The sequence below is a fragment of the Taudactylus pleione genome, unplaced genomic scaffold (genome assembly GCF_031769625.1).
Source record: "Taudactylus pleione unplaced genomic scaffold, aTauple2 ptg000154l, whole genome shotgun sequence".
Classification (NCBI taxonomy): Eukaryota; Metazoa; Chordata; class Amphibia; order Anura; family Myobatrachidae; genus Taudactylus; species Taudactylus pleione.
Window position 1 is genome coordinate 8,987,418 of NW_028284556.1, and position 24,458 is coordinate 9,011,875.

Sequence of the window (24,458 nt, forward strand, 5' to 3'; positions counted from 1 at the left end):
AAAATAGCGAATGCCTGATAATTTGAGTGACAGAAAGAGGCGTATGTGGGTGGTAACGGGGGAAGGTGCTTGAAAACGGGGAGTGGAGATCCAAACGCAGGCGTGCTTAAAGGTCAAAACGGGCGTTTTATGGGTGTGCATAATTAAAACAGCAGCGTCACTGACCACGTCACTGGGTTATTTTATAGTCAGAACTGCTCGCAAAATTGTGGTAGGAAAAACCAACCCCAAGAATAGCGAGCAGTTCATACGCTGGTCGATGTACTCGATTAATCTAATAAATAGCGGACATGACGTAGGATGCGAGCAGCCAGGGGGCGTATTTTTTCAAAAAACGACCGCAAGTGTGGTTCGCTCGTTCAGACCTAGAGGCGTGAACAGACCGCAAAGAGCGAACGGTTGATTTGAATAGCCACCCCTATTTTCTGGACGAGCGAGTGCTAATTGCGTCCGGCTCTGAATCAGGCCCTTTGTGTACATCAGGGCATGATTTCTGGAAGGATTACTAAAAAGTGTTCTAATGCTAATAAGTCATTTTTTATGTATGTTAAACACTGTCGGTATGTGTCTGGGGAAGATTGTTACTCTGTGGTTTTGACAAAATGGCGTTGTGTGATCTATTTCTAAGATGGAGTCTTGTCGACATTCGTGAGATGGCGTCGCACAGATTCCGATTGTAAACAGATTCTGTCTCAGCTGATTATCCGGCTTTGACATCCCTAATCCTAAACCTTATGTTGGCAATTCACATTTACAATGATTATATAGACATGAGTAGCTGTGGACATTGGGCCTGATTCACTGCGGATCACTATTGCTGCGAAAATATGCTAATGACTGCAATCACAAAGCCATCACACAGCCAGCATAGAGACCCCCCACCGCTATCTCACATCAAGCACAATTACAACGGGTCTGACCTTACTCAGAAATTACTAACCTTGTCGTATGCACAGGGCCGGTGCTACCATTAGGCAACCTTAGGCAGCCGCCTAAGGGCGCCGGCCACTGGAGGGCGCCGCTGAGTCCGCAAAAAAAAAAAAAATTAATGGCATATTTCATGGCTGAGTGTCATATAATGAATTTGTGGCAGTGTTATAGGTACATTATGATTTTGGCACTCTCCTGCTGTGTGTGATATTCTTCTATATAGTATAATATTAATTTGGGACACGGGGCCTAATTCAGACCCGCTCGCAAGCGGGTCGATGTTGGCCAAGTGCGCATGCGCACGATGGAGGCGGCTCCATCATGCGCATGCACGAGACCCGGATAGCGACGGGCAAGCCGTCGCTCCGGGTCTCACTACAACGGGGGCGTGCTGTCGATGGTGATTGACAGCACTCCCCCTTTGGTAGGCGTGCCGGGGGCGTGGCTGCCCAGACGGAGGCGTTCCCATGGGAACGCCTACCGTCTGGGGCAGGCCCCATTGACATCACAAGTGATGTTAGTGGGAGTGCCTTTGGCTCTGATAGAGCCAAAAGCACTCCAGGGTTTGCGGCAACGAGACCCTACCACAAGAGTCTCATCGCAAGCCCGATGGTCGCGATGGTCTTTACGACACCCACAGCTATGCGAGCGGCCAGGAGGCCGCTCTAAAAAAAGAGAAGGACGGCCCTGATTCAGAGCGAGCGCTCTGTCAGAGCGTCCGGCTCTGAATCAGGGCCACTGTTGTGTGGCATATTATACATTGGGGAGACTGATGCGCGGCATATTAGGAATTAGAGGGAGCAGGGGCGGTTGGTGAACTGTTGCCTAGGGCGCCCAGAAACCTTGTACCGGCCTTGCGTATGCAGTAAGTACTCAAGCTGCGTATGCCGTCGCAGTGGCTAATTTATGCACGCCGAAGTAATGGCGTACAAACAGACAGGCACGCCTGCGTTTCTCCAACCATTCCCAACGTCACCACCCCCAAACGCTGATGGCTTGTCTATCGATCTGCGATGGTTTTGTATCTGCGTAGGTGATCGCAATGCCAACTGCGGTGCATGCGCAGTACGCACCATCGGCCAATCTGCGTACGCTGTTGCAGTTGTGATCCGTGATAAATCAGGCGCATTGTACTCTTGAAATTATGAATGTGAACATTGTGACCGTCGACATGCTAACCACATGCCCCTGCAAGCAACATTGGAGGGTTAAAGAGCAAGCACCTCAATCTTTGTATAAAATTAGGTTGACTAAATATAAAAATAAATCCTATGCACTACAGAAATATTATTAAATACATATATATTAAATAAACATAAGAATTAAATAATGTCCTTTTTACCAGAGAACAATACATTACCATCAGTATGCATAATCATTGTCACAGGAGAGAAACCATACAACAAGATGGCTGTCTGCCATCTTGTGAAATAACAAGTTCCAATATCCCTATGTTTACTGAATGTCAGAATATGGGCAGAAGCTATTTCATATATCTGACCTAAATTATTTACATCTCTTCTAACAGAAAAGCCTTCCTTGAGCACATATTTTCCAATTTCTAAAAGAAAAAAATATACATGCAAAGAGATGACAGCAGTCCGCTAGAACATCAGCCATTACTATGGATGACCATTGATAGTTATTGAACATTGGGCCTGATTCAGAGCCACTCGTAAGAGGCAGCTCGTTCGCTCCGAGCGATGTTTGCCCAACTGCGCATGCGTACGGATTGTTATACGCATGCGCGAACCAGTCAGTGCGGCCGAAATTCATGTGCTCGCAAAATAGCGAATACCTGATAATTTGAGTGACAGGATGAGGCGTATGTGGGTGGTAACAGGGGAAGGTGTTTGAAAACGGGGAGTGGAGATCCGATTGCAGGCGTGCTTAAAGGTCAAAACGGGCGTTTTAAGGGTGTGCATAATTAAAACAGCAGCGTCATTGACCACGTCACTGGGTTATTTTATAGCCTGAACTGCTCGCAAAATTGTGGTAGCAAAAACCAACCACGAGAATAGCGAGCAGTTCATACCCTGGTCGATGTACTCGATTAATCTTATAAATAGCGGACATGACGTAGGATGCGAGCGGCCAGGGGGCGTAGTTTCCCAAAAAACGTCCGCAAGTTTTGTTCGCTCGTTCAGACCTTGAGGCGTGAACAGACCGCAAACAGCGAACGGTTCATTTGAATAGCCACCCCTATTTTTTGAGAGCGCAAATTGCGTCCGGCTCTGAATCAGGCCCATTGATGGTTAACTAACTCCTGAGGTGGTGAGCTGAAAAGTCCTGGTTTTGAGCGCCCAAACTACTGTTTTTGCACATTAACCAGGACTTTAGATGGGTTTAACCATATTTTGAATGATACAATCTTTGGACCAATAATGTTAAGAAATACAATAGACAGCTTAACAGAACTGTCACATAAATAACAGGTATGTGAAGTAGCATAATATAAGAGAAATCAAATGGAAAAACAAACACAGGGCCCATTTATAAACTATCGTAAATACCAGCTGCATTTTCCGTTTAGTATCACTGTGATACAAACGAAAATGCCATTAGTATTTATCAATACTTACCCCTCCGGCAAGGTCCTACGAAGTCCTCCTCGGAGAGGTCCTCTGCTGGGCTGCTGGTAGCCTAACGCTGCCAGGGTCTTGTGTAATGCGCATGTGCGACTGTCCACCTAGGTATGTGCATAACATAGGGACCTGGCAGTGCCTTGAAGGCTTCGCTGAAGCCGGAAGGGTAGTGCCGGGTCCCCATTGCCATCAATAAGGACCGCATTACTATCGCCATCTAAAGATGGCAACAACGACGCAGTGACAAACAGCTGTAATTTCCTGCTGTTTGTTAATATAGAAAATATAGTGGGCGGAATTCAATTGTTTTTGCGGCCCGGATCTCCTGTCTAAAGTTACGGGAGATCGCGGGCCGCTATTCAATTGTGCCAGCTTTTCGCGCTGATCGTGCCCAAAGTGGTCGGATTTAGCCGTGTAAATTGGCTAACCCCGACCAAAGTGCTGGGCGCGATCATGAAAAAGTGCAGTTTGGGCACCCAAGCAGGTCACTTTTCGCCGATTTCAGCTTGCACCCCTCTGGGGCTCCGCGCTGAAATGGAGCGCTAGCAGCTGATCGCGCCTGACAGGAGCAACAATTGAATAGCTCAGTCGGGCGCGATGGGGGCTGGAAACAATTGAATTCCGCCCAGTGAACGCTAAAGGCTATAAACACTAGTTTATAAATGGGCCCACAATTTGCTTGTATAGGGTAGTATCCATAATAGTGAAAACAGGCAGGCGTGATCGGCACTACAGGAAGATCAAATGACATGAGCATATTCTAAAAGTTGCCTAGTTTCCAGTGGCGTAAGCCCAAAGCCAGTGGCAGAACTCCCGGAGACAATGGAGTCATTTGCCGCCAGCCCTAAAGGGGGCACCTGGCTCCAATGTCACCCGGCCGTTCCGGGCACTGCTGAGGAGGAGCTGCATGGAGGAGCGCCGCTGATCGGCGCAGCAGCCAATGAGAGTCTGTCTGACTCTTACTGACTGCTAAAACAAACACATCGCTGCCAGGTAGTACAAGTGTACTACCCGGCGCCGGCTGCGATTAGTTTGTTACTGTGTAGTGCGGACCGCTCTAAACTGACTTGAAACCACTGTCCTGGACCGTGGTCGGCGGTGCCCCCCCTCCCCCCATGGGCACATGCCCTGCTCGACCCCCCCAAGTTGCGCCACTGCTAGTTTCGTACCACTGAGTAGAATGGAAACATTTATGTAGTTGGATTTTTAAATCTCCTGATAATGAGTCTATAAAACTTCTCCCAGACCTAAAGTAATTTCTCAGTATGTGCCTCCTTGTGTAAGGAAGCTTCAAACAATCCATGTGGAACACATAGAATAATTTAGCTCGGAAGAGAGACAAATAAGGAGGGTCACAATGGATCCATTGATGTAGGACATACTTGCCGACTATCTGGCTGTCCCTTCCGGGAGGGAGCAGCCAGATCGGCTTGACTAGGGGGGCGTGGCCAGCAAACAGGGGGCGGGGGCGGCCAGACGACAAGTTTGCAGGCGAAGCGGGGGGGCGGAGCCATGTGATCGCGTCATTTTGGCCCCGCCCCCACTACCTATATTACAGGCAGTGTGAAGCGGGGGGCGGGGCCAAAATTATGCTACAGGGAGACTTGCTTGCCTTCCCGGGAGGTCGGGAGCGACACACGATTTTCGGGAGGCTCCCGACCAAATCGGGAGGGTAGGCAAGTATGATGTAGGAGGGTTTAGCCACTTTATGAGGCTAAACCCAGTTTATTTGGGCGGGACATGCGTTAAGAGCATAGGCACCCAAAACAACTGAATAAGGCCCCTAATCTCCTGTCACTTTAGACAGATCAGGTGCAAAAAAAAAAAAGCGATTGAATCCTCCCTATGACGTCACCAGTGTCAACATGCTGATTATTGACAAGTTATTTTTCGACAGTATGGCCATGTCGAAATGGTCAACGTTGACATAATATAAGGGGGAAGGTGCTTGGACTGCACACCTTAATATTAAATATAAGAGGTGCTACCATGCTGACACTTGAAGTACAATACATGAAAAAGAAAATGCAGGCGCACACTCTAAGCACTAAGAATAATGATAGTCAAAATAATTTTGAAAAACTCTACAATTATCATGGAGGATAAATGAGGTTCTTATGTCAACATTATATAATAAACTCCTGTAATTAAATACCATGTAATGCAATATTACACATATACTATAAATTGTATGCATTATGTAATGCAATATTACAGATACTATAAATTGTATGCATTACTCAGGACAAGGGAATATTTATTCTGCAAAACAATTTATATTCTTTCGACAAGAAAAAATATATTCGAAATCAGGAACAGCGAGCTGACTTGGCAACTCTAGGCATTGTTGACCAAGCAATATCTGAAATACGCAGATTGCACAGAGATGCACTAGCTAGAAGGACACACGCTTGTAACTGACAGCTTTGCACGGAATGCGGAATTTCCTTTTATCTTTGATGTTGTACTGACAGCAATGCAATAATCACATTTTGCATGAGAAGAAGACCTTGAGAACTGAAGGACCATTACAGAAATAAAGCCTATGACGGCCTATGCAGTGATGCTGCTACCGCCAGTGTAAGTGAGAGAGGGGGCCGGGGGTGTGACTATGTGTAACATGGAGGCTGGCTTGTGTCTCATCATTTCCTCCTCCGCCGCCATTTTGTGTCGGAGGCACTGCTACAGAGAAACTAGAGCGCAGAGGGGAAAAGGGGGGGAGAAGACAAGAGCGCGAAAAACACTGTGTGTATGAGCCGAGACCAGGCGGCACCGTGACGAAGGGACCCGATCTACGCCCCATTGCACCAACCGAGACCCACCATTCGCCATCCAGTTCCCTGAGCGGGCGGTGTAAAGCAGCAGGAGCCGCCCGGGCTGCGCAGCTCCCGCTGTAGGTAAGGAATAGGCCGCGCTGCGGCGCCCCGTCTGGTTCTCTGCATCTCCCGGTACAGCCGGCGCAGATACGGGATGTCCGGGCTGCACACTCGCATCGTGCTCCGTGTGTGGAACAGGAGACCGCCCAGGCTGTTTGTCGTGTCAGTGTTAAAGATGGCGGAGCGGAAGGGTTGGCGGCCTCCGGAGCCTGACCGCGGGCACGGGAGTGGAGCGGTGAGAATGATGCCCGCAGTGGCACATACTCATTAGGGCGTGTTGGTACGGAGGGATGGTGAGATCGTAATCGCACTTATACTACATAGTTTACGACTATGTAAAAATGCAGTAATGTCGCAGCAATTGCGCCTATGAGGGCTACTGTACATAGGGCTACCATGATGTGTGTGGAAAATACCTGTTCTATTAATGCCCTATTAGGAATGTGGGCAGGCCCGGTATCTATTTGCCATGGTCAGGCTGGTACGTACAGGCCTGTTAGCAGCTCTATGAGGAAGCTATTTCTTTAAGTTTGTGATTTACAGTATTTGCTATAGTTTTATTTTCTTAACATGTTGCATATGTGTTTTGGTCGATTGAGTATTAATTGTAGTGGTTCCCTGCTCGATTTAGTATTGTTTGCTATTTAGCTATACTTGTCAGTGTATCACAACAATGAAAATCCCAAGTAGGAAGCCTTATATACATTGCTGGTGATTTTTATTGGATAAATCCTACATTTTCATTAAGATGAACTCTTATGTAATCTCTTTCTTGTTTTTTTGCATCCAGTATAGTTTCTTGGTGCTTTAAATTGTTGTTCTCTTCCAAGCCTGCTTGTACTTGACTGAGTGAGTTGTTTTGTTCAAGGTCCCAGAGTTCTGTCATTTATATCTAAATAGTTAAGTCTACTGGTTTTCAATAGTCTTCAGACCTCACCAATTTTGCATGTTTGTGGATCTGTTTGCAGAAGCATAGTTGAAATCATGTGTTCACTTGTGCTCCAGTGTACCTGCACCTCTGGTAAACCAGAAAATGTTTAAAAACCTTTAATTTGGGCTAGGAAGCTGGTGTGATCACCTTTTTATTGATGTCCCTACCACAATAAATAGATCGGTACAGAACCATACAAGGGCTCTATTTGACAATGGTGCCAATATTGTCCCGAATATTTTTGGACAACATTGGGGGGAATTCAATTGAACGCGATGTTGAATAGCCGCGGGAGGGAGCTTCCGCAGCTATTCAATACACCGCGCTGTTTGGGCGCGCTAAGGATTTCTTCTCGCACCCCTCTGGGGATGCGAGGAGAAATCAGACCAAAGTGCCGGGCGCGCAGCAGTTTTACTGCTTAGTGCGGCGCTAACAGCCATGTGCGCGGCACTTTGGTCAGAGAATGCCGGTTAATGCGCCCTAACGCCTTTGTTAGGGCGCGATAACCGGCATTCTCTGACCACACAGCGCACTGAATTGAATGGTTGTGGGAACTTGCTCCCGGCGCTTTCAATTCGAGTTGAATTAAATCGTCCCCATTGACATAATGGGCAGAATTCAATTGTTTCCAGCCCGACGGAGCTATTCAATTGTTGCTCCTGTCGGACGCAATCAGCTGCCAGCGCTCCATTTCAGCTACCACTTTGGGCGCCATCAGCGCAAAAAGCTGAAACAATTGAATAGCGGCCTGCGATCTCCCATCACTTTAGACGGGAGATACGGGCCGCGAAAACAATTAAGTTCCGCCCAATATATATATTTTTTCCTCAGTTCCCCCCCCCCCCCCCCCCCCCCCACTCCTCTCTATTCAGGGCAAAACCACTCGAGGACCATGGTTGAGTTAACTGCTTTCTCTGTGAGTCCCCCGCAGGCCCGATCCCTGCCCAGTATTTATACAGTATAATAGTGTGTGTATATATAGGGCGGAATTCAATTGTTTGAGCCCCCCATCGCGCCCGGCGGAGCTATTCAATTTTTGCTCCTGTCGGGCATGATCACGCGCTGGCATTCCAGTTCGCACCCCATGGGGGGGTGCAAGCTGAAATATGCAAAAAGCGACCGTTTGGGCGCCAAAACACTTTTCGCTATCACACCCAGCACTTTGGTCGGGTGTAGCTGGTTTACGTGGCTAAACCCGACCTCTATGCGTCCGGCGGTAATACCTACTACACCCATTTTAATATATAAATAAAACATGGTTTTATCTTGTAAAAATCATGGTAATTTTTGCTAGGAACCTTAGGACTACAGCACGGTGATCAGGGTTTGAAAAGAGATGAGAGGAGACAGGCAGTAAAAATGGTAAAAACAGAAAAGCTAATTTTCTGCAGAAATACTCAAGTTCTGAAATAGTTTTAATATGTATTCAGTGAATGTAGTTAATGTCAGATGGGGTTAACTTGTGCTTTAGGAATATTTTAATATTCTAAAATGCTATTGGTTATGAATTTTACAGACCTATTCTTCTGAAACACGATTATCTAATGAACAGGTAGAACTTAAGATTGCAGATGTTGCAGTACTCAGGCCACAAAGGACCACATTTTTTTCAGATAAACAAGCTTCTCCCTTGATAGGAAGCACTGTAATTATATTCTAGTGAACAATATGTGCACAGTTTGGTTAAGTAAAGCAAAAGCCTCTTCAGAAAGATTCAGGACACATTGGAAGGTTTACTTTTGGAGTGAGCATAGATGCTCAAATATTCTCCATTATAAGTTCTTAAATTGCACCTGCTTTTGCTTCAAAGTGAAATGCTCATAATTGATTTTCTGCAGCAGATACCATTTTTTAGTATGGAAGATTATGCCAACAACTTTTATTTCTTTTGAATGTAGCTAATATACTCATGCATAAAAATGTGTGTGGGCAGCCATTTAATAGTTAGGGTTTATTTGGGCTAATGGTGTAAAAGGACCCCTGATATCTTTCTGAGTCAAGCTTATCGCACCGAGTAGTTTGCAAAGGTTAAGCCACCTTGGGGGGAATTCAGTTTTTATGAGGGGGGGGGGGCACCGCCCATCAAAACAATTCAATTGTTACTCTGATCGGGTGCTGAAAAGCAGTGTCTAAAGTCTGTGTTTGGGTGTCCAAACCATGTACTTATCGCACATTTCTGCTCAGCCACCACGAAGGGCTACTATCAGAAATGTGTGCAGCCGCAGCTATGGGCGACCAAACAGCAGAACAATTGAGTTGATGCCGGTGAGCGTGATCTAGTGGTGGGCGCGAGCTGGTAATAAAAAAAAAATTCACCCCCCTCGCCTTTATGTGACCCAATCCCGGTGCATTTGGGTGTAACGTGCACAATAAGTAATGGATGCCTGTGCCACTCACGCCCATTGGCAAAACAATTTATTTCCCCCTTCTATATCTGAGGTAATGCGAGCTGCCTGCTCTAAGGGCAGCATAAGCAGTAGTACCATTTTTGTTGGTGAGTGAACCAGGGTTGCATAAAATTGGATTTAAAAGAAAAAAATGGGTTTATTTGATTTAAATCAGATTTTTTTGGGGATTTAAATTGGATTTTTTATTAAATTATTTTTTTTAAGTAAATGTTTTAAATTTTTAAACGTTTATTTAAAAAAAAAAAAACCTATTTAAATCAAATAAATCCGTTTTTGATTTTTATTTATTTTTTTTAAATCCAATTTTATGCAACCCTGCTTGAAACCCTAGTGTAATAAAAGCCGTTTGTTTAGTTGTGGGTTTTTGGTGTGCTTACTTGTAATATCTTTACGGGATAAAGAAAATATCCCCAAAGATGTACTTCTAAACAATGTAATATTGCAGTAACTATTCCACATTTATCCTGTATTTGAACATTTAACTTCGGGTTGTTACACATTTGCCCTGGTGGGACTTAGTCTGTCATGCGTTCTTTGATCATTGACAACATGAAAACAGTTACTAGTGTCATATTTTTTTTCATCCCTTTGTCATTAAAAGGTTAGTTGAATATTTTTAGTGGTAAATCTTAAAAAGATATTACAAACATGAGTTTCTTCTTTTGAGCTCTTCATTCTGTGTTGTAGTGGCCACTAGGAAAGCGGATCTCAAAAAAAGGAAAGAACGGAGCCCTAGTCTGCACTACCTGTCTTCATAGTCAAGGGACTATTGTAGCTAACATTTAAGTTTCTTTCGCCAACATTCATTTTTGTAAGGTTGTTGCTATGGAATCAGAAATCGCTTACATGACAGGAGCAGAAAATGGGGCTGATATAGAGCTCTGCATACCCCTTTGACATCGCATTGACACATTGCACCCCGGATTTTTTACATGGGTCCATCCTGGCTAATTGCCATGTCGTTGAGGTTACCGCCGTCACATGCCAAGCCGGCACCTCCTATGCTGTCAATGTGGTTGGGTCGCATCAACATGGGTTACCCGTTAACAAGGCACCGCGAACTGGATTGAACCAGTGTTCAACCCTGCTCATTACCTGGGTTAAAATGCGGGGGCAGTCACTTGTCAAAATCTGCACCCAACTGGTGAAAGTATCCTTCCAAATCATGCAGCTAAATTGGTCCACACGTGTTGTCAAATATATAAATCTTAGTAATGTGTTTGATTTTGATCTTCTTTTAGTTGATCAGTTTGCCAGTTCTTTCAGTGTTGCTGTCGTGGTTAAACTGTTTTGTATGGGAAGAATAATCTGATTTGGGAGGATGCAAGTCTTTATGCTCCGTTCAGGAAAATAATGGGCTTGATTTAATTCAACACAAATTGTATAGCGCTGGGAAGGAGCTCCCATAGCTATTCCATTCAGTGTACTGTTAAGCCCGACTAAGGATTTCTTCTCTCATCCCTCCTGGGGTGCAAGCAGAAATTGGACAAAACTAAAGGCACAATGCTGTTTTCTGCCCTTCTCCGCGGAAATGGCATCGTGTCGGGCAGTTTAGTCAGAGAATGCCGGTTCTCGCGACTAAACACCCATATTTAAGGCGCGAGGGGTGCGAGAACCGGCATTCTCTGACAAAACAGCGCACTGAATTCAATAGCTTCGGGAGCTCCTTCTTGGCGCTATTCGATTCGCGTTGAATTGAATCGAGCCCAATGTATTTACAATTGGGCTTGTGCAAGCTTTCAGGGAAGTTTCAAAGATCCTTTTTAAAGAATGAGTGACTTTAAATGTTAGAACTTACACATTTTAAATTTGAAATAAGTAGAATTGTATATTGTAGTATTTCCATTCAACTGACAGATGGCTATGGGCTGGACTTGTCTCTCATCCAGCATAGTGAGGTGACTGAGTGCTGCAGAATTCTATTGACATAACGCATATGCTGCCACCATTCTGATCTTTTACTTTTAAAAAGGTTTTTCCTTCCTTATTTGGTGCATTTGGCTTAAAAAAAGAAATAAAATAAAAATGTACTGGTCTTTCCTGTTTCTGCCTCTCCATGCTCCTCTTCACCGCAGTGAGTGACATGGCCAGTGGAGGCTGTGGTTACTATATAGGAGCACCTGAAGTGTAAACTTGCCTAGGTTGCAAATAGAATGGCGGTAGCTGCTTCAGTTCACTGAGGTGAAAGGGAAATTGTTACGACACTCTAGTAGCATCCCAAAGTACATTGCTTGAACCTGAATAGCATTTTAAAGAGCATTTCCAGATTTTTTAAAAACTGAGCCCCTCCATTTCTAAATCCATAATCCAGGATGCAGATCCAAACCTGCATGGCGACATATAACTGTCTTTGGATTAATTTGCTGACACTTCTATACAGCTTAATGATGATGTTAATAAAAAAACTAATACTGGTAAAAAACACCAGTGTGTTATGATTACAACTTTGGCCGCAGACCCTCTTTTTCCCCACAAATGCACCTTTTCAAAAAGTATTTCCTTTTAATACCCACTTTCTGCCAATCAGAATAAAAACCATATCTATGATCCCATCTACCACCATTCAGAAAAACATCATGTGATATGCGCGTTCGCTATGAAACGGTTTGCCAAGTAAACTGTTTGGCATCTCTTTTCTCACCTCTGTACTTTCCTCCTGTTTTCTTTTTACAGTTATTTACTATGGCCAACTGTTATCATCACTGGCTTCCTGTCACTGCTTGTTTTGATCTCCCAACGGTTTCCTTTTGGCTCTGTGTTGTTCCCCGCTGGCCATGGCATTACCTCTACTGACGACCCGTTTCCCAGTCACTCTTGAGTGCTCCTCACAGACACTGTGCATTAATCTGTACCAGGGTATTATTCTGCTCACTGACAACAGTGCAGAAGTGAAGTGCAGTGAAAATGGAGCTGTTAACAGCCGGTTATTTTATTTATTGCATTTTCATGGTACAGTGAGCACTTGGTGTGTCAGCATCTCCCAAGTTTCCAGCACACCACTCATATCTGACAGTGAGGAGTAAAGTGCCATAATATTGGCACTGATGTGTCTGTCCATTGAGGTTTTTACAGTGCATTTGTCAGAATATTTTAGATAAGCTCAGGATCAAAGGGTAAATTGGCATACTAGATTTGCAATTCGGCTAGGCACATTAAACACCGGGTTGAAATGCCCACTTTAAAGAATTACATGTTAACTGTAATAGTTTGTATTTTTTTAAGAGTGGACTTCATACTAAAAGAATTGAGATATAGAAGCCAAAGTTTTGTAACTGAAGTATCTATCTTCTGTCTCTTAGGTCACAATGACTAACGAAGAACCACTTCCAAAAAAGGTTAGTTTAAATCCACTTGCATCCTGTTGTGCTTTGTCATTTCTTAAAATTACGTCTAACACATTAATTTGGTTTTCAGGTTCGTTTCAGTGATGCAGATTTCAAGGCTTTACCAAGGGAAGAGCTTCTTCAGAGGTAAAGAATGGTTGGATCGATATTAGGCCGTGACGGAATGATTTGACCAAAATGTTCTTTTCTGATGTTTAAATCTCCCCAAATGGAATGCAAACCTAGTACTTTTACCTCCAATATTAAAAGAATCCAGTTATAACACTACATCTAGGATAATTTGTTTAACATTAACTCAGTGTATAGTTCAAAATTTAGAGCCTGCATGCTGCAGCTCATGTCTTCTATATTAGTTCCTGGAAAAAAGTATTTTTCATCCAGCAAAACCCGTGTATGAAACTGTCTGGATATTTTAGTCACTATTGAAGATGTTGAATTATTTTAAAGTGGATACTTATTATAAATATATATTTAATGTCGCTAGTTTGTACTTCCCACAAACATGTATCTATTTTTATTGCATTTAAAATATATTTCCATTTAGAAAAAATGAGAAAATCATTAGAGCTGCTAGTGCAGCTACAAGTTGGTATCTTATGGCAATGCCTATCTATAGAGGTGGGCAGAGGAAGGACGGGTAAAATAAAAACATATTCCATATTGGAAATCCTTAACACTATACATTCACTTACATTTAAATGAAGACATTTTTACTAAGTTTTTTCAAACGTATACCGTAGAAAACAAATACTAAAACATGCATGTGATGTAAACATTGACACATCACTATCAGTCAGCACAGCAATAACAGATGATGAGACCTATAATAAATTTAAAAAATCTAGCACCACGGGATGTAGTTAATATGCCGCCATACGGGATGCCGGCAGTCGAAATCCCGACCCTGGAATCCTGAACCACAGGCAGAAGACCCGCGCCGGAATCCCAACATGGTTGAGAGGCCGACATCCGGCATCCCGAACGTAGGTATAGCGGGTAAGTATAGTTTTACGCCGTAGGGTGTGTTTGGATTAGGAACCACGGTGGGAGGTTATATTTAGGCACTAAGGGTTAGATTAGGGTGCAGGAAGGGAGGTGAAGAAGGGGGAGGGTTAGTATACTTACGGAGCCCCTGGCGGCATGCTGAGCATCGGGATGCTGCCGTCGGTCTTTTGACGGGCAGCATATCGACCGCTGGTATGTCGTATCACACTCTGCACCACATAGCATGATGAAGTAAAGTACTATTAAGTTTAAGAAAAATATTAACTGGGTAAACCATGACATAGGAAGAAGGACAGGTAGTGATATCGGTCAAAAGTCTGCTCTGTCCTATTACATTTGACTGCTTAAGTAGTTTTGCAGTTATTGATGAAGATGAATATCTCTACATGAAGATTTTCAGTTGGAAATGATCCTCATCAACATGGAAGGTCCTATAGTAGATGTCAGCAGTGATTGCACTGAGTGAAAAAATGTAGGTCCCAAGGACGCCTCACTTTCAAAAATTGGGTTCCTACTACACTTTTTTTTTTTCTTGGGGTTTTGGTATAAAATATCTATAGTAAAAAGATAGACAATGTCTAGATATACACCAAATGGTAGACAGTTAATAGGTAGATGGGGACACAAGGTCGACATGGCTGAAGATAGACATGTACAAAAAGTTGCCAAAAAATGGTCAACACTCCCAACACTACATCAATAATTCATCACAACAGCGGGGTGCACAGCAGCTAGTAGATGGAAAACAATCTCCAGCATATCCAAGTATAAAGAAATCGCAGGCACTTGCCAATAGATGCAGCTATGGATATATTTATTCATTGCTTACAATGTAGTAGCAGAAACTGGCATAAGCAGCAGCGACGTTTCAGTTGGCGTTCCCAACCTATTTCAAGCCATACAATATAGATGGAAGTTACAGCAAAGCTCAAAGAAGCATGAATCCAGCTTAACAGGTCACTAACCTTACTTGCCTGGCAGGCTCCTTAAATGTCCACCCACGTGTAGCGGTAGTAGCAATCGGTAAAGCATGCATTTCACCCTTGGAGCGCAAAACCGGAAATGAGATCACTTCCTGGCACATCGCATGCAAAGTCCCAGAATGAGTTCCAGCCATGGAACTCTGAACAGGGAGTAGAGCTACGTCCTGTTTCCACGGGAATATCTCAATTAAGTAATACTGACGCCCCCGTTGGTATAGCACATTCAATACACCAGCATAAGATGCTCATAAGTACTAGCATGACGGTCATCAAACAAATAGTATAGAAATCTCTTAGGGACGCCACCTATAGGGGCGTCCCTAAGAGTAACTATATGCCACTCGCATGTCTCGCCCAGAGCTGACATCCAGTGGTAAAAACTGTGGGAAGTAATGATGGCTACGTAGCAGCCCAACATATAAGGCATCCATACTAAAGGATCACAAATAACACCTGAGGGGACAGATAAAGAGCCAGCCAGTATACAGGGAAGTGTAATACATCCAATTACAGTACATGTTAACCACAAAACGAAGAGTTTTCAATCAAGCAATAAATTTATCAATCTACCCCCATTCTAGCTATAATATATTATAATATAGTGTGTGTATATGTGGATAGAAAAGTCAAAGTAGATCTGGCAATCAGTAATTAGATCAATATGCCTGGTGCCCTCACGTACACTCACAATTTGTAGATCCCATCCAGATGCGGCACTCACGGCACCCATTGTGTGCTAATTTTGGGTACATGGAGTGCCGCACCTAGATGGGATCTATATCTGCGGGTGTGTGTGTGTGTATGTATATATATATATCTCTCTCTCATACTGTACCAGTCAAAAGTTTGGGCACCTTCTCATTCAATGGTTTTTGTTTATTTAAATTATTTTCAACATAGTAAATTAATACTGAAGACATCAAAGCTATGAAAGAACACATGGAATTATGTTGTAAACAAAAAAGTGTTCAACAAATCAAAATATGTTTTATATTTTAGATTCCTCAAAGTAGCCCCCTTTTGCTTGGATGACAGCTTTGCACACTCTTTGCATTCTCTCAATCAGCTTCATGGGGTAGTCTCTTGGAATGGTTTTCCAAACAGTCTTGAAGTAGTTACCAGAGGCGCTGTGCACTTGTTGGCTGCATTTCGTTCACTCTGCGGTCCAACTCATCCCAAACCAGCTAAATTGGGTTTAGGTCGGGTGATTGTGGAGGCCAGGTCATCTGATGCAGCACTCCTTCACTTTCCTTCTTGGTCAAGTAGCCCTTACATAGCCTGGATGTGTGTTTGGGGTCATTGTCTTGTTGAAAAACAAATGATTGTCCCTGTAAGCGCAAAGCAGATGGGATGGCATAGCGCTGCAGAATGCTGTGGTAGCCATGCTGGTTAAGTGTGCTTTGAATTTTAAATAAATCACCAGCAAAGCACCATCACACCTCATCCATGCTTCACAGTGGGAGCCACACATGCAGAAACCATCCGCTTACCTTCTCTGCGTCTCACAAAGACACGGCGGTTGGAACCAGAAATCTCAAATTTGGACTCAATAGACCAAAGTACAGATTTCCACTGGTCTAATGTACATTCCTTGTGTTTCTTGGCCCAAACAATTCTCTTCTTGTTGTTCATCCTCAGTAGTGGCTTCTTCGCAGCAATACGACCATGAAGGCCTGATTCACGCAGTCTGTTCTGAACAGTTGATGATGAGATTTGTCTGCTACTTGAACTCTGTGAAGACTTTGGTCTCTAATCTGCGGTGCTGTTAAGTAGCGGTTTCTGAGGCTGGTAACTCTAATGTACTCCTCTGCAGCAGAGGTAACTCTTGGTCTTCCTTTCCTGGGGCGGTCCTCATGAGAGCCAGTTTCATCATAGCGTTTGATGGTTTTTGCAACTGCACTTGAGGATACATTCAAAGTTCTTGAAGTTTTCCGTATCGACTGACCTTCATGGCTTAATGTAATGATAGATTGTCATTTCTCTTTACTGAGTTGAGTGGTTGGTGCCATAATATGGATTACAACAGTAGTCAAATAGTGGTGTCCACTGTGTACTAACCCTACCTCTGCACAACACAACTGATGGTCTCAAACACATTAAGAAGGCAAGTAATTCCACGGATCGACTCTTGACAAGGCACACCTGTTTATTCTAAGCCATTCCAGGAGACTACCTCATGAAGCTGACTGAGAGAATGCCAAGAATGTGCAAAGCTGTCATCAAGCAAAAGAGGGCTACTGTACTTTGAGGAATCTAAAACATATTTTGATTTGTTGAACACTTTTTTTTTGTTTTGTTTTTTGTTTACAACATAATTTCATATTTTCTTCCATAGATACACTGATAGATATATCTATCTATATCTATGTATAAATACAATACCCTGTACTCGCGCTAGATAATTCAGCAACTCTTCGCAGCAGTACCAGTTAGTGGATACCAAAAAACCATAACATACAGACAACTTTTTTTGTCTATTAAAAAAACAATAAAAAAAAAATATATATAATATATATAAAATTATAGACATGAAAAAAAGGGGTGCACTCACCAGTCTTCTAAAGTTCCTTTATTCCATCAGTAGAAAATATAAACAGGATCCTGTTTATATTTTCTACTGTTGGAATAAAGGAACTTTAGAAGACTGATGAGTGCACCCCTTTTTTTTCATGTCTATATGCAGGACCTGGTGGTCTCTTATGGGCAGTCACCCCAGCAAGCTTTAAATTACAAAACCAGAGTGTGGACACATCCCGAATAAATAAATATATATATATATATAATACATTTATTATGGGATACGATTAATATACAGACGGACGAGAAGCCGTCCGTCGGAATCCCACTGTCTAAATCCCGATATGGGACTAAAGACAGGCATCTAAATCTAGACCCTATCTTTAGCCCGACTACTGAATCCCGGCAGGACGGCTTCCCGAACGTAGGTAAGTGGGAAAACTTAGTTCTTAGTTGCGCCGTCAGGATTCTGCTCATGTCGGACTTCCACTGTCTGTATTTCACCCGGCTACTAAGCCGCCGGGGTTTCATACTTTTTAGGGTTATTAGTATGGTGGCCATCTCTAATCCTTTTTTAATTGGGAAGGTAGTCATGTGACATGATGCAGAACAGATGCAGAATTTCATAAGAAAAACAATGGTGTTTTTCATTTTAACGTATCTATTCATTCTTGAGTTTTAACATTAAGTTTTTAGGATATGTTTGAAGTGCTGCACACCATGTTGCAGTGTTAAGGCTGTTTTCCCATTCCTTATGACCCTTGACCAACATGTCTGCTGAATCTGAGTACAAGCATCAACAATACGTTGTTGCAGATGATAACTATCTTGTATCTTCACAGCATAAACATGTTCTTTCAGGTAACCCCACAGAAAGAAATCCAATGGAGTTAAATCTGGGTATCTTGGTGGCCAGTGGACTGGGACCTCTATGGGCCAATCCACCTTTGGGGAAACTAAACATGAAGGTATTCCCTCACAATGAGTCCATAATGAGGTGGGGCACCATCTTGCTGGAAGACATTAGGATATGACCATCCTCTGATAACAATGACGGAAAAATCTCTTCATCTAACAACCACTTGTAACGTTCTGCATCAACGAACAATGGTCCCACAATACGCGTACCCCATAAACCACACCATACCAACTGTTTTGCTGAGGCTACAACCCTGCAGGCATCCATCCAGTGATGTTTTGTGTCTGACCAGTACCTGCGGTTCTGTTGGTTTACCTCACCATTGATGAAGAAACTTGCTTCATCACTAAGCAATCCTGGTGTGGAAAATGAGGGTTCAGTTGAAGTTGCTGTTACCCAGTGTGCAAACTCTACCCGACTGTCTGGGTCATCCTCAGTCAGGTGTTCCAACATCTGAATCTTGTAGAGGTAACATTTATGTGTAGACAAAATTCTCAAAATGGCCGTACGACTAACCTCACATTCACGAGACAGACAACGAGTGCTAGTTGTGGGCTCTTTGAAATTGATGCCAGCACAGCAGTTGTTGCTACATCTGTAACAGTTTTTGATCATCCACTTTTTGGTTTATCTGCAACTGATCAGTTTTTGTTTTTTTATATGGCAAGGAGATAGGCAACTGCACTGTGAGTAATGTGTGGCCTATTTGGGTGATGGTTGAAATAATTTGTCTTGATAGCACACATGCCAATGCAATCTCAACACGTTCTGTTTGTGTTAGTGCCATTGTCATTACCGTCACTACCTGCAAAAGAAAACTCAGTTAAAATTCGAGAATAAATAAAGATACCTTAAAACTAAGAACACCATTGTTTTTCTCAAATTCTGCATCTGTTTGATATGTCACATGACTACCTTTCCAATTAAAAAAATTAGAGTTGCATCTAAGATAGCCGACTTCAAAATAAAAAAAAATATATAATATAATTAGTATTATAATAAAAAATGTAGCAAGCAAAGATATTGATATCAATTCAGTATGCAGAGTAATAGTGAGTACTGGTACTCTAAATACTGAACTGAGAGATCCTATATACAGTATAGATAGACAGAGAGAGAAATCAAATATTGATATCATATTTATTTATTTTTTTATGTTTGATTCTCCTATTTTAATGGAAAAAATAAAAGTGAAGTTTTTAATTTTTACATAGGAGTGCCCTCCAAAAAAAAATTAGTTCCTTTTCTCTTTTTTTTTTTTTTTTTTTCTTTCTCCTGTGACAACTTAAGTACTCTCTGGGGTGCACCCCCACAAGTGACACAATTACCTCATACTTTGAGTCTTGCTTTCATCTAAATAGTGGGTTAGACCTAGATTAGACCAAACATATTATCTATTTGCTAAGGTTTTTTCCACTATCTCCTTCCTTTGAATTGTAACCTTTTGTACCTGTATCTTCATCTGTGTCGACATTTTGTGAGTCAACCTTTTGTCCCTGTCTACCTACTGACCGTCTACCATTTGGTGTCTTATCTAGACATTTGTCAACCTTTTTACTGTAAATCTATTGACTGGAACCCATTTCTGGGTCCCATCAAAATTATGCTTCTGCACTCCCCATATAGCTCCCAACATAGCATCAGACCACCCTACACTTACACCATGGCAAGTCACATTCAGTACTGACAATGTTTATAAATATATCGCCTTGATCTCACAACAGGTGCAGTGCTGGTGGCAGAGAGGGGGTTAATTGCAGGCAGCAGTTGAAGCAGTGCAGGGGGAAGGAATCAGCTGGGGGTAATGGCATTCGGTAGTTGGAGCAGAGAGGGGGTAAGGGTAGATGGCATTTAGGGCAGTACTGGGGTCAAGGAGGAGGTTAGGGGCAGGCAGTAATGGGGGCAGTAGTTATCTCCTTCCTAGTTTCGGAAGCCCTCTGCCAGGTCACCAGAGCCATCTCATCCAGCGCCACCATAGTGTCCTCCACAAAGACGGCATCTGGGATATTGTTTTCGATCTAGCTTGATTAGTTGCCGCCCCAGCTTGTCCCTCAGCACCAGGGTGTAGAGCTCCAGCTCTATACTGACCCGGGCAGTATCCACCTCCCTGAGCTCCTGCTTCCGGGGAGATCCTGCTGGCTAAAGGAGTTGGGGACGGAGAGCATGATGGTGTGTGTACACCACCCCAAGCTGCTGGGGGTAGCCAGATCCACCTATGTGATGGGAACAACAACGCTGCTACTACAGCCGGGAGATTCCCAAGAGAAAGATGGGGTGCTGAACCCGGGGAGAGGGGTAGTTAGGTGCAGAGCCTGGAGAGCTGGATGCAAATTGCAGAATGCTGGCTGCCAAAGGGAAGGGCAGGCAGGGAGGCAGTTAGGACTAGTGATCACATTGCATCCTGCTCATTTTTCAAAACTGCATCCTTCATTGCCTATAGTGTGTAAATGATGCGCTATAGCACGTAAGTGTGAACCCTGGTGAGATCTACAACCACTCTCAATATCCACTTTCTTGAAGAGGGCATCACTAAAGTGGACTTATTTTTTGCTGCTTATGATGCTCCACTTTGTTATACATCTTTTGGGCCAAAAATGGAAGTCAGGATTTCCCTCATCACTTCCTATAAGTTAAACTGAATAAAAAAACCTGCCATTATTAACTAGCACTACTCACTTCCTTTTCACTCATTCTCACCTGCAACCCTGTAGATGCAGAACATGTAGTAAATGTTTAAAAAAAAATTTAGGTCATAATATGAGGTACATAATTCTTTGACCTGAAGGAGATTAGGGTAAACCATTTCATTTATTAGACCTCTGTTCATGGTTTCATGTTCCATTTTCTTCTGTCTGCTCCAGTTCATGGAGACCACAGGTCATAGACCTCTATTTACTGACTATGTAACAGCTTAATAACATTGTAGCTATTTATTCAATAACATTTTTAAATTGGCATATTTTGGATATTCTAATTTTAGAATTAAATGGGTTTTTTTTTTTGGTTTTTTTTCCCCAATTCAAGGTGGAAGCAATATGAAGCATACGTCCAAGCTCTTGAGAACAAATACACTGATCTGAATTGTAAGTAATGTACTGCAGATCCATTTACAAAAAATATTGCTTGTATTGAATGTTTGTTCGTGGTGTTTTTGGTACGTGGAATACACAAATTGAGTAGTCGGCCATTGTGGGCCTGATTCAGAGGTGTTTGAGCAGTTGCAAATGTTTTGCTTTAATGTGCATGCACCGTTTCATTAGACTGCAGTCTCAACGTAGACTTGGTACAGTGTGATTGACAGACGGAGCGTTTATGAGAGGTAACTGGGATTGGCAACTCAAACAGTCATGTCACGACTATTTTGAGGTTGTGTCTGTGATTGCAAATTCATATGCAGTGGTTAAGGATCAGACAACTTCCAACAGACATTCGGAGTGGCCACACTTGAGATGCAGTTAATGGGAGTCTCCATCCAAATCCTGGTGGCTGCCACATTTGCATGTTTTTGCACAACCGCTGCGTACAGAATCGCAAATGCATTAGTGTCCACTTCTGAATCAGGCACTGTATGTGATCCATTATCATTATTTATTATCTTTTCAGGGTGCTTTAACATGTTGATTTATACACTAGTCCTCTTACTTGCGCGTTAAACAGCCCTTCTAGTCGTGCCATTGCGCATGCTCTATCTTTCCATACAACTTTTTCCCTTCTAATGTCTTATTCGCACAGCGATGCAAATAGGGCGCACTAGCAGCTTCCACTGATTAAAATGGTATGCAGTATGCCTATATTCTGGGTGCGGGTGCATCTGCATGTGAAACGCTATGATAGTGTTACAGCCACTGATAGTATAATGTAGCATTTCTCATGCAAAAAGACCTGTAGTTGCACACAGCATATAAACATATTGCATATTATTTTAATCAGCTGCTTAGTGTTCACTGTAGGTCAGGTGCTGGACCTAGAGAAAAGGGCACATCTGTGCGTGGCCAAGGAAAGGCGGCGTGCACTTACAAACATGCCGGGCTGCCCCCAAGTGCTGCTGTCAGTGTGAATAGATGCTGGGCGCATGCGCCCGGCATCCATTCACCGGTGGTGACTGCTATACAGCAGTTTTACTCACCCACGGGACACTGCGACTAAGGTGCATTTGAAAGGGATAAGTCGCATGAAAAGCTCAGCGATACTGAGTAACACGACTCTCATGTGCCCATGTCATAGATGTGGGTGGACACATCTGTATGGTGCTTTAATTTTTTGTATGTTTCTTTGTTTTGGAAGCCTTTTTTTTTTTTTTTTTGTGCTATATTTACTAAACGATGGCAATAATTCAAAATGCGTGATTTTTAGATTTAATAATATTGCGGTTTTAAATTTTATGGTCCGAACCACTGACAAGTGGCAGTGTTTTAAAGCAGCTGTTTAGTAAATATACCAATAAGTGTAATGAAAATACCACCTTTTCCCCCAAAAAATGACTTTCTCCCTGAACAAAATGTTAGCATTCCAGTCCAGACACTCCCCCGAATTGTAATATTACAAGCATTAACGCTGCTTCTGATCTGTTGGAAACCCAGCGCCTTTTTTGTTGCTTGCTAGCTTAGTCTTTAAGGGCCAAATTTAGTTAACAGCGACTTTACCGCAATAAGCTTACCGCTGGTCAAAAATTTGCGTCTTAATTGCTATTCAGTTAGAAATCCGCATTAATTTATCGCAGCTGTCAGTGGGAATTAACATAGCTTTTAGTTCGCACCTCTTGATTAGGCTCCATCTGTCTCTTCTCATAACTCCTTTTTCCCCCTCTTCACTTCTAGTTAGTGTCCCTTAAGGTTCTCTTCTTGGTGCCCTTCTTTTCTCCTAGGTAAGCTTATCGGCTCTTTTGGACTCCGAAATTTATATGCTGCTATATATACCTCTCCTCCCCTGACCTCTGCCTCTTTCTCTTGTCTCCTGCTGTCTATTTCCTCTTGAACGTCCCAGCACTTTCTTAAACTTAACGTTAGACTGAGCTGATTTTCTTCCCACCCCCCCAAGTACCTTCTCCTTTGATTTCATTATCCATCGATAACCTCACCATTCACTCACATGTACTGGTCGGTTGGCGGCACTCAATGCTGATAAGTGCCTGTGCAACTGGTCCAACGTTTTAATGTTTATTAAATCATTTGCTCAAGGTGCATGCACCTGAGAATTGGGGGTATATTTACTAAAGGGTGGATTTTTAGAAGTGGAGATGTTGCCCATAGCAACCAATCAGATTCTAGCTACTATTTTCTATAAGATGCTAGATAAATTTTAAGTAGAATCTGGTTGCTATGGGCAACATCTTTACTTCTGCAAACCTGCACTTTAGTTAATTTTTGACCCAACACCAAGGGGTATATTATTACAGTAGTCCCATACTTGGCAAAAGACACACCAGTTACCAGCACTTCTCTAATGAATAATTACAAAATATGGATTTATTCTTATTCCAACATAATGAAACCGAAAAATAGGTAAACAAAATACCGAAGGAGAAATATACTTCAAAAAAAAAAAAGTCATGGATCCAGGTAGATTTAAAGAAAAACAAAACAAAACCTCTGCACCTTTCTCAAGGTGATTTGACTCCAAAACGTTGCAATAAAGCACCAGCTATTGTTTTGCCTTCTCAGTCTGGGAGTGCCGCCTGTTATCTTTCTGGCTGTCTGAGGTATATCTTCCTAAGGCTATAGACTGACGTCAGCATACATTGTTAAACAAGACATGCATAGTGTTTGTTTAGGTGCTCCAGTTAGAGTGAGCTAGGGAGGCCGCAGGGGCTAATCTTATGCATGTTACTGCTCTTGTCTGTGAATCAGGTGAGTGGATGCTGACAAAGTAGATGGACGAGCTGTTTGATACTGAAATAAAGCAGTAACTCACAATTAACTTTAAAAACAGGAGCCCCAATATAGGAGGAAATAAAAGCCTGA

At 42.8% G+C, this 24,458-nt stretch overlaps 1 protein-coding gene across 3 annotated transcripts in view; it reads left to right on the top strand.

Moving 5' to 3' along the window:
* The first annotated feature begins 6,148 nt into the window (after nt 1-6,148).
* Nucleotides 6,149-24,458, top strand: part of WTAP (WT1 associated protein) — a 38,738-nt gene continuing 20,428 nt past the window's right edge. Inside the window, exons 1-4 of one of the 3 annotated variants that reach the window (XM_088474368.1) lie at nt 6,149-6,412; nt 13,030-13,065; nt 13,145-13,200; nt 21,523-21,581. In XM_088474368.1, the coding sequence (XP_088330494.1) occupies nt 13,036-13,065; nt 13,145-13,200; nt 21,523-21,581 (145 nt within the window). In that variant the 5' untranslated portion in view covers nt 6,149-6,412; nt 13,030-13,035. Of the gene's footprint in view, nt 6,413-6,484; nt 6,627-13,029; nt 13,066-13,144; nt 13,201-21,522; nt 21,582-24,458 lie in introns of those variants that run through there. The other 2 variants (XR_015878777.1, XM_088474367.1) reach the window with 2 other exon arrangements.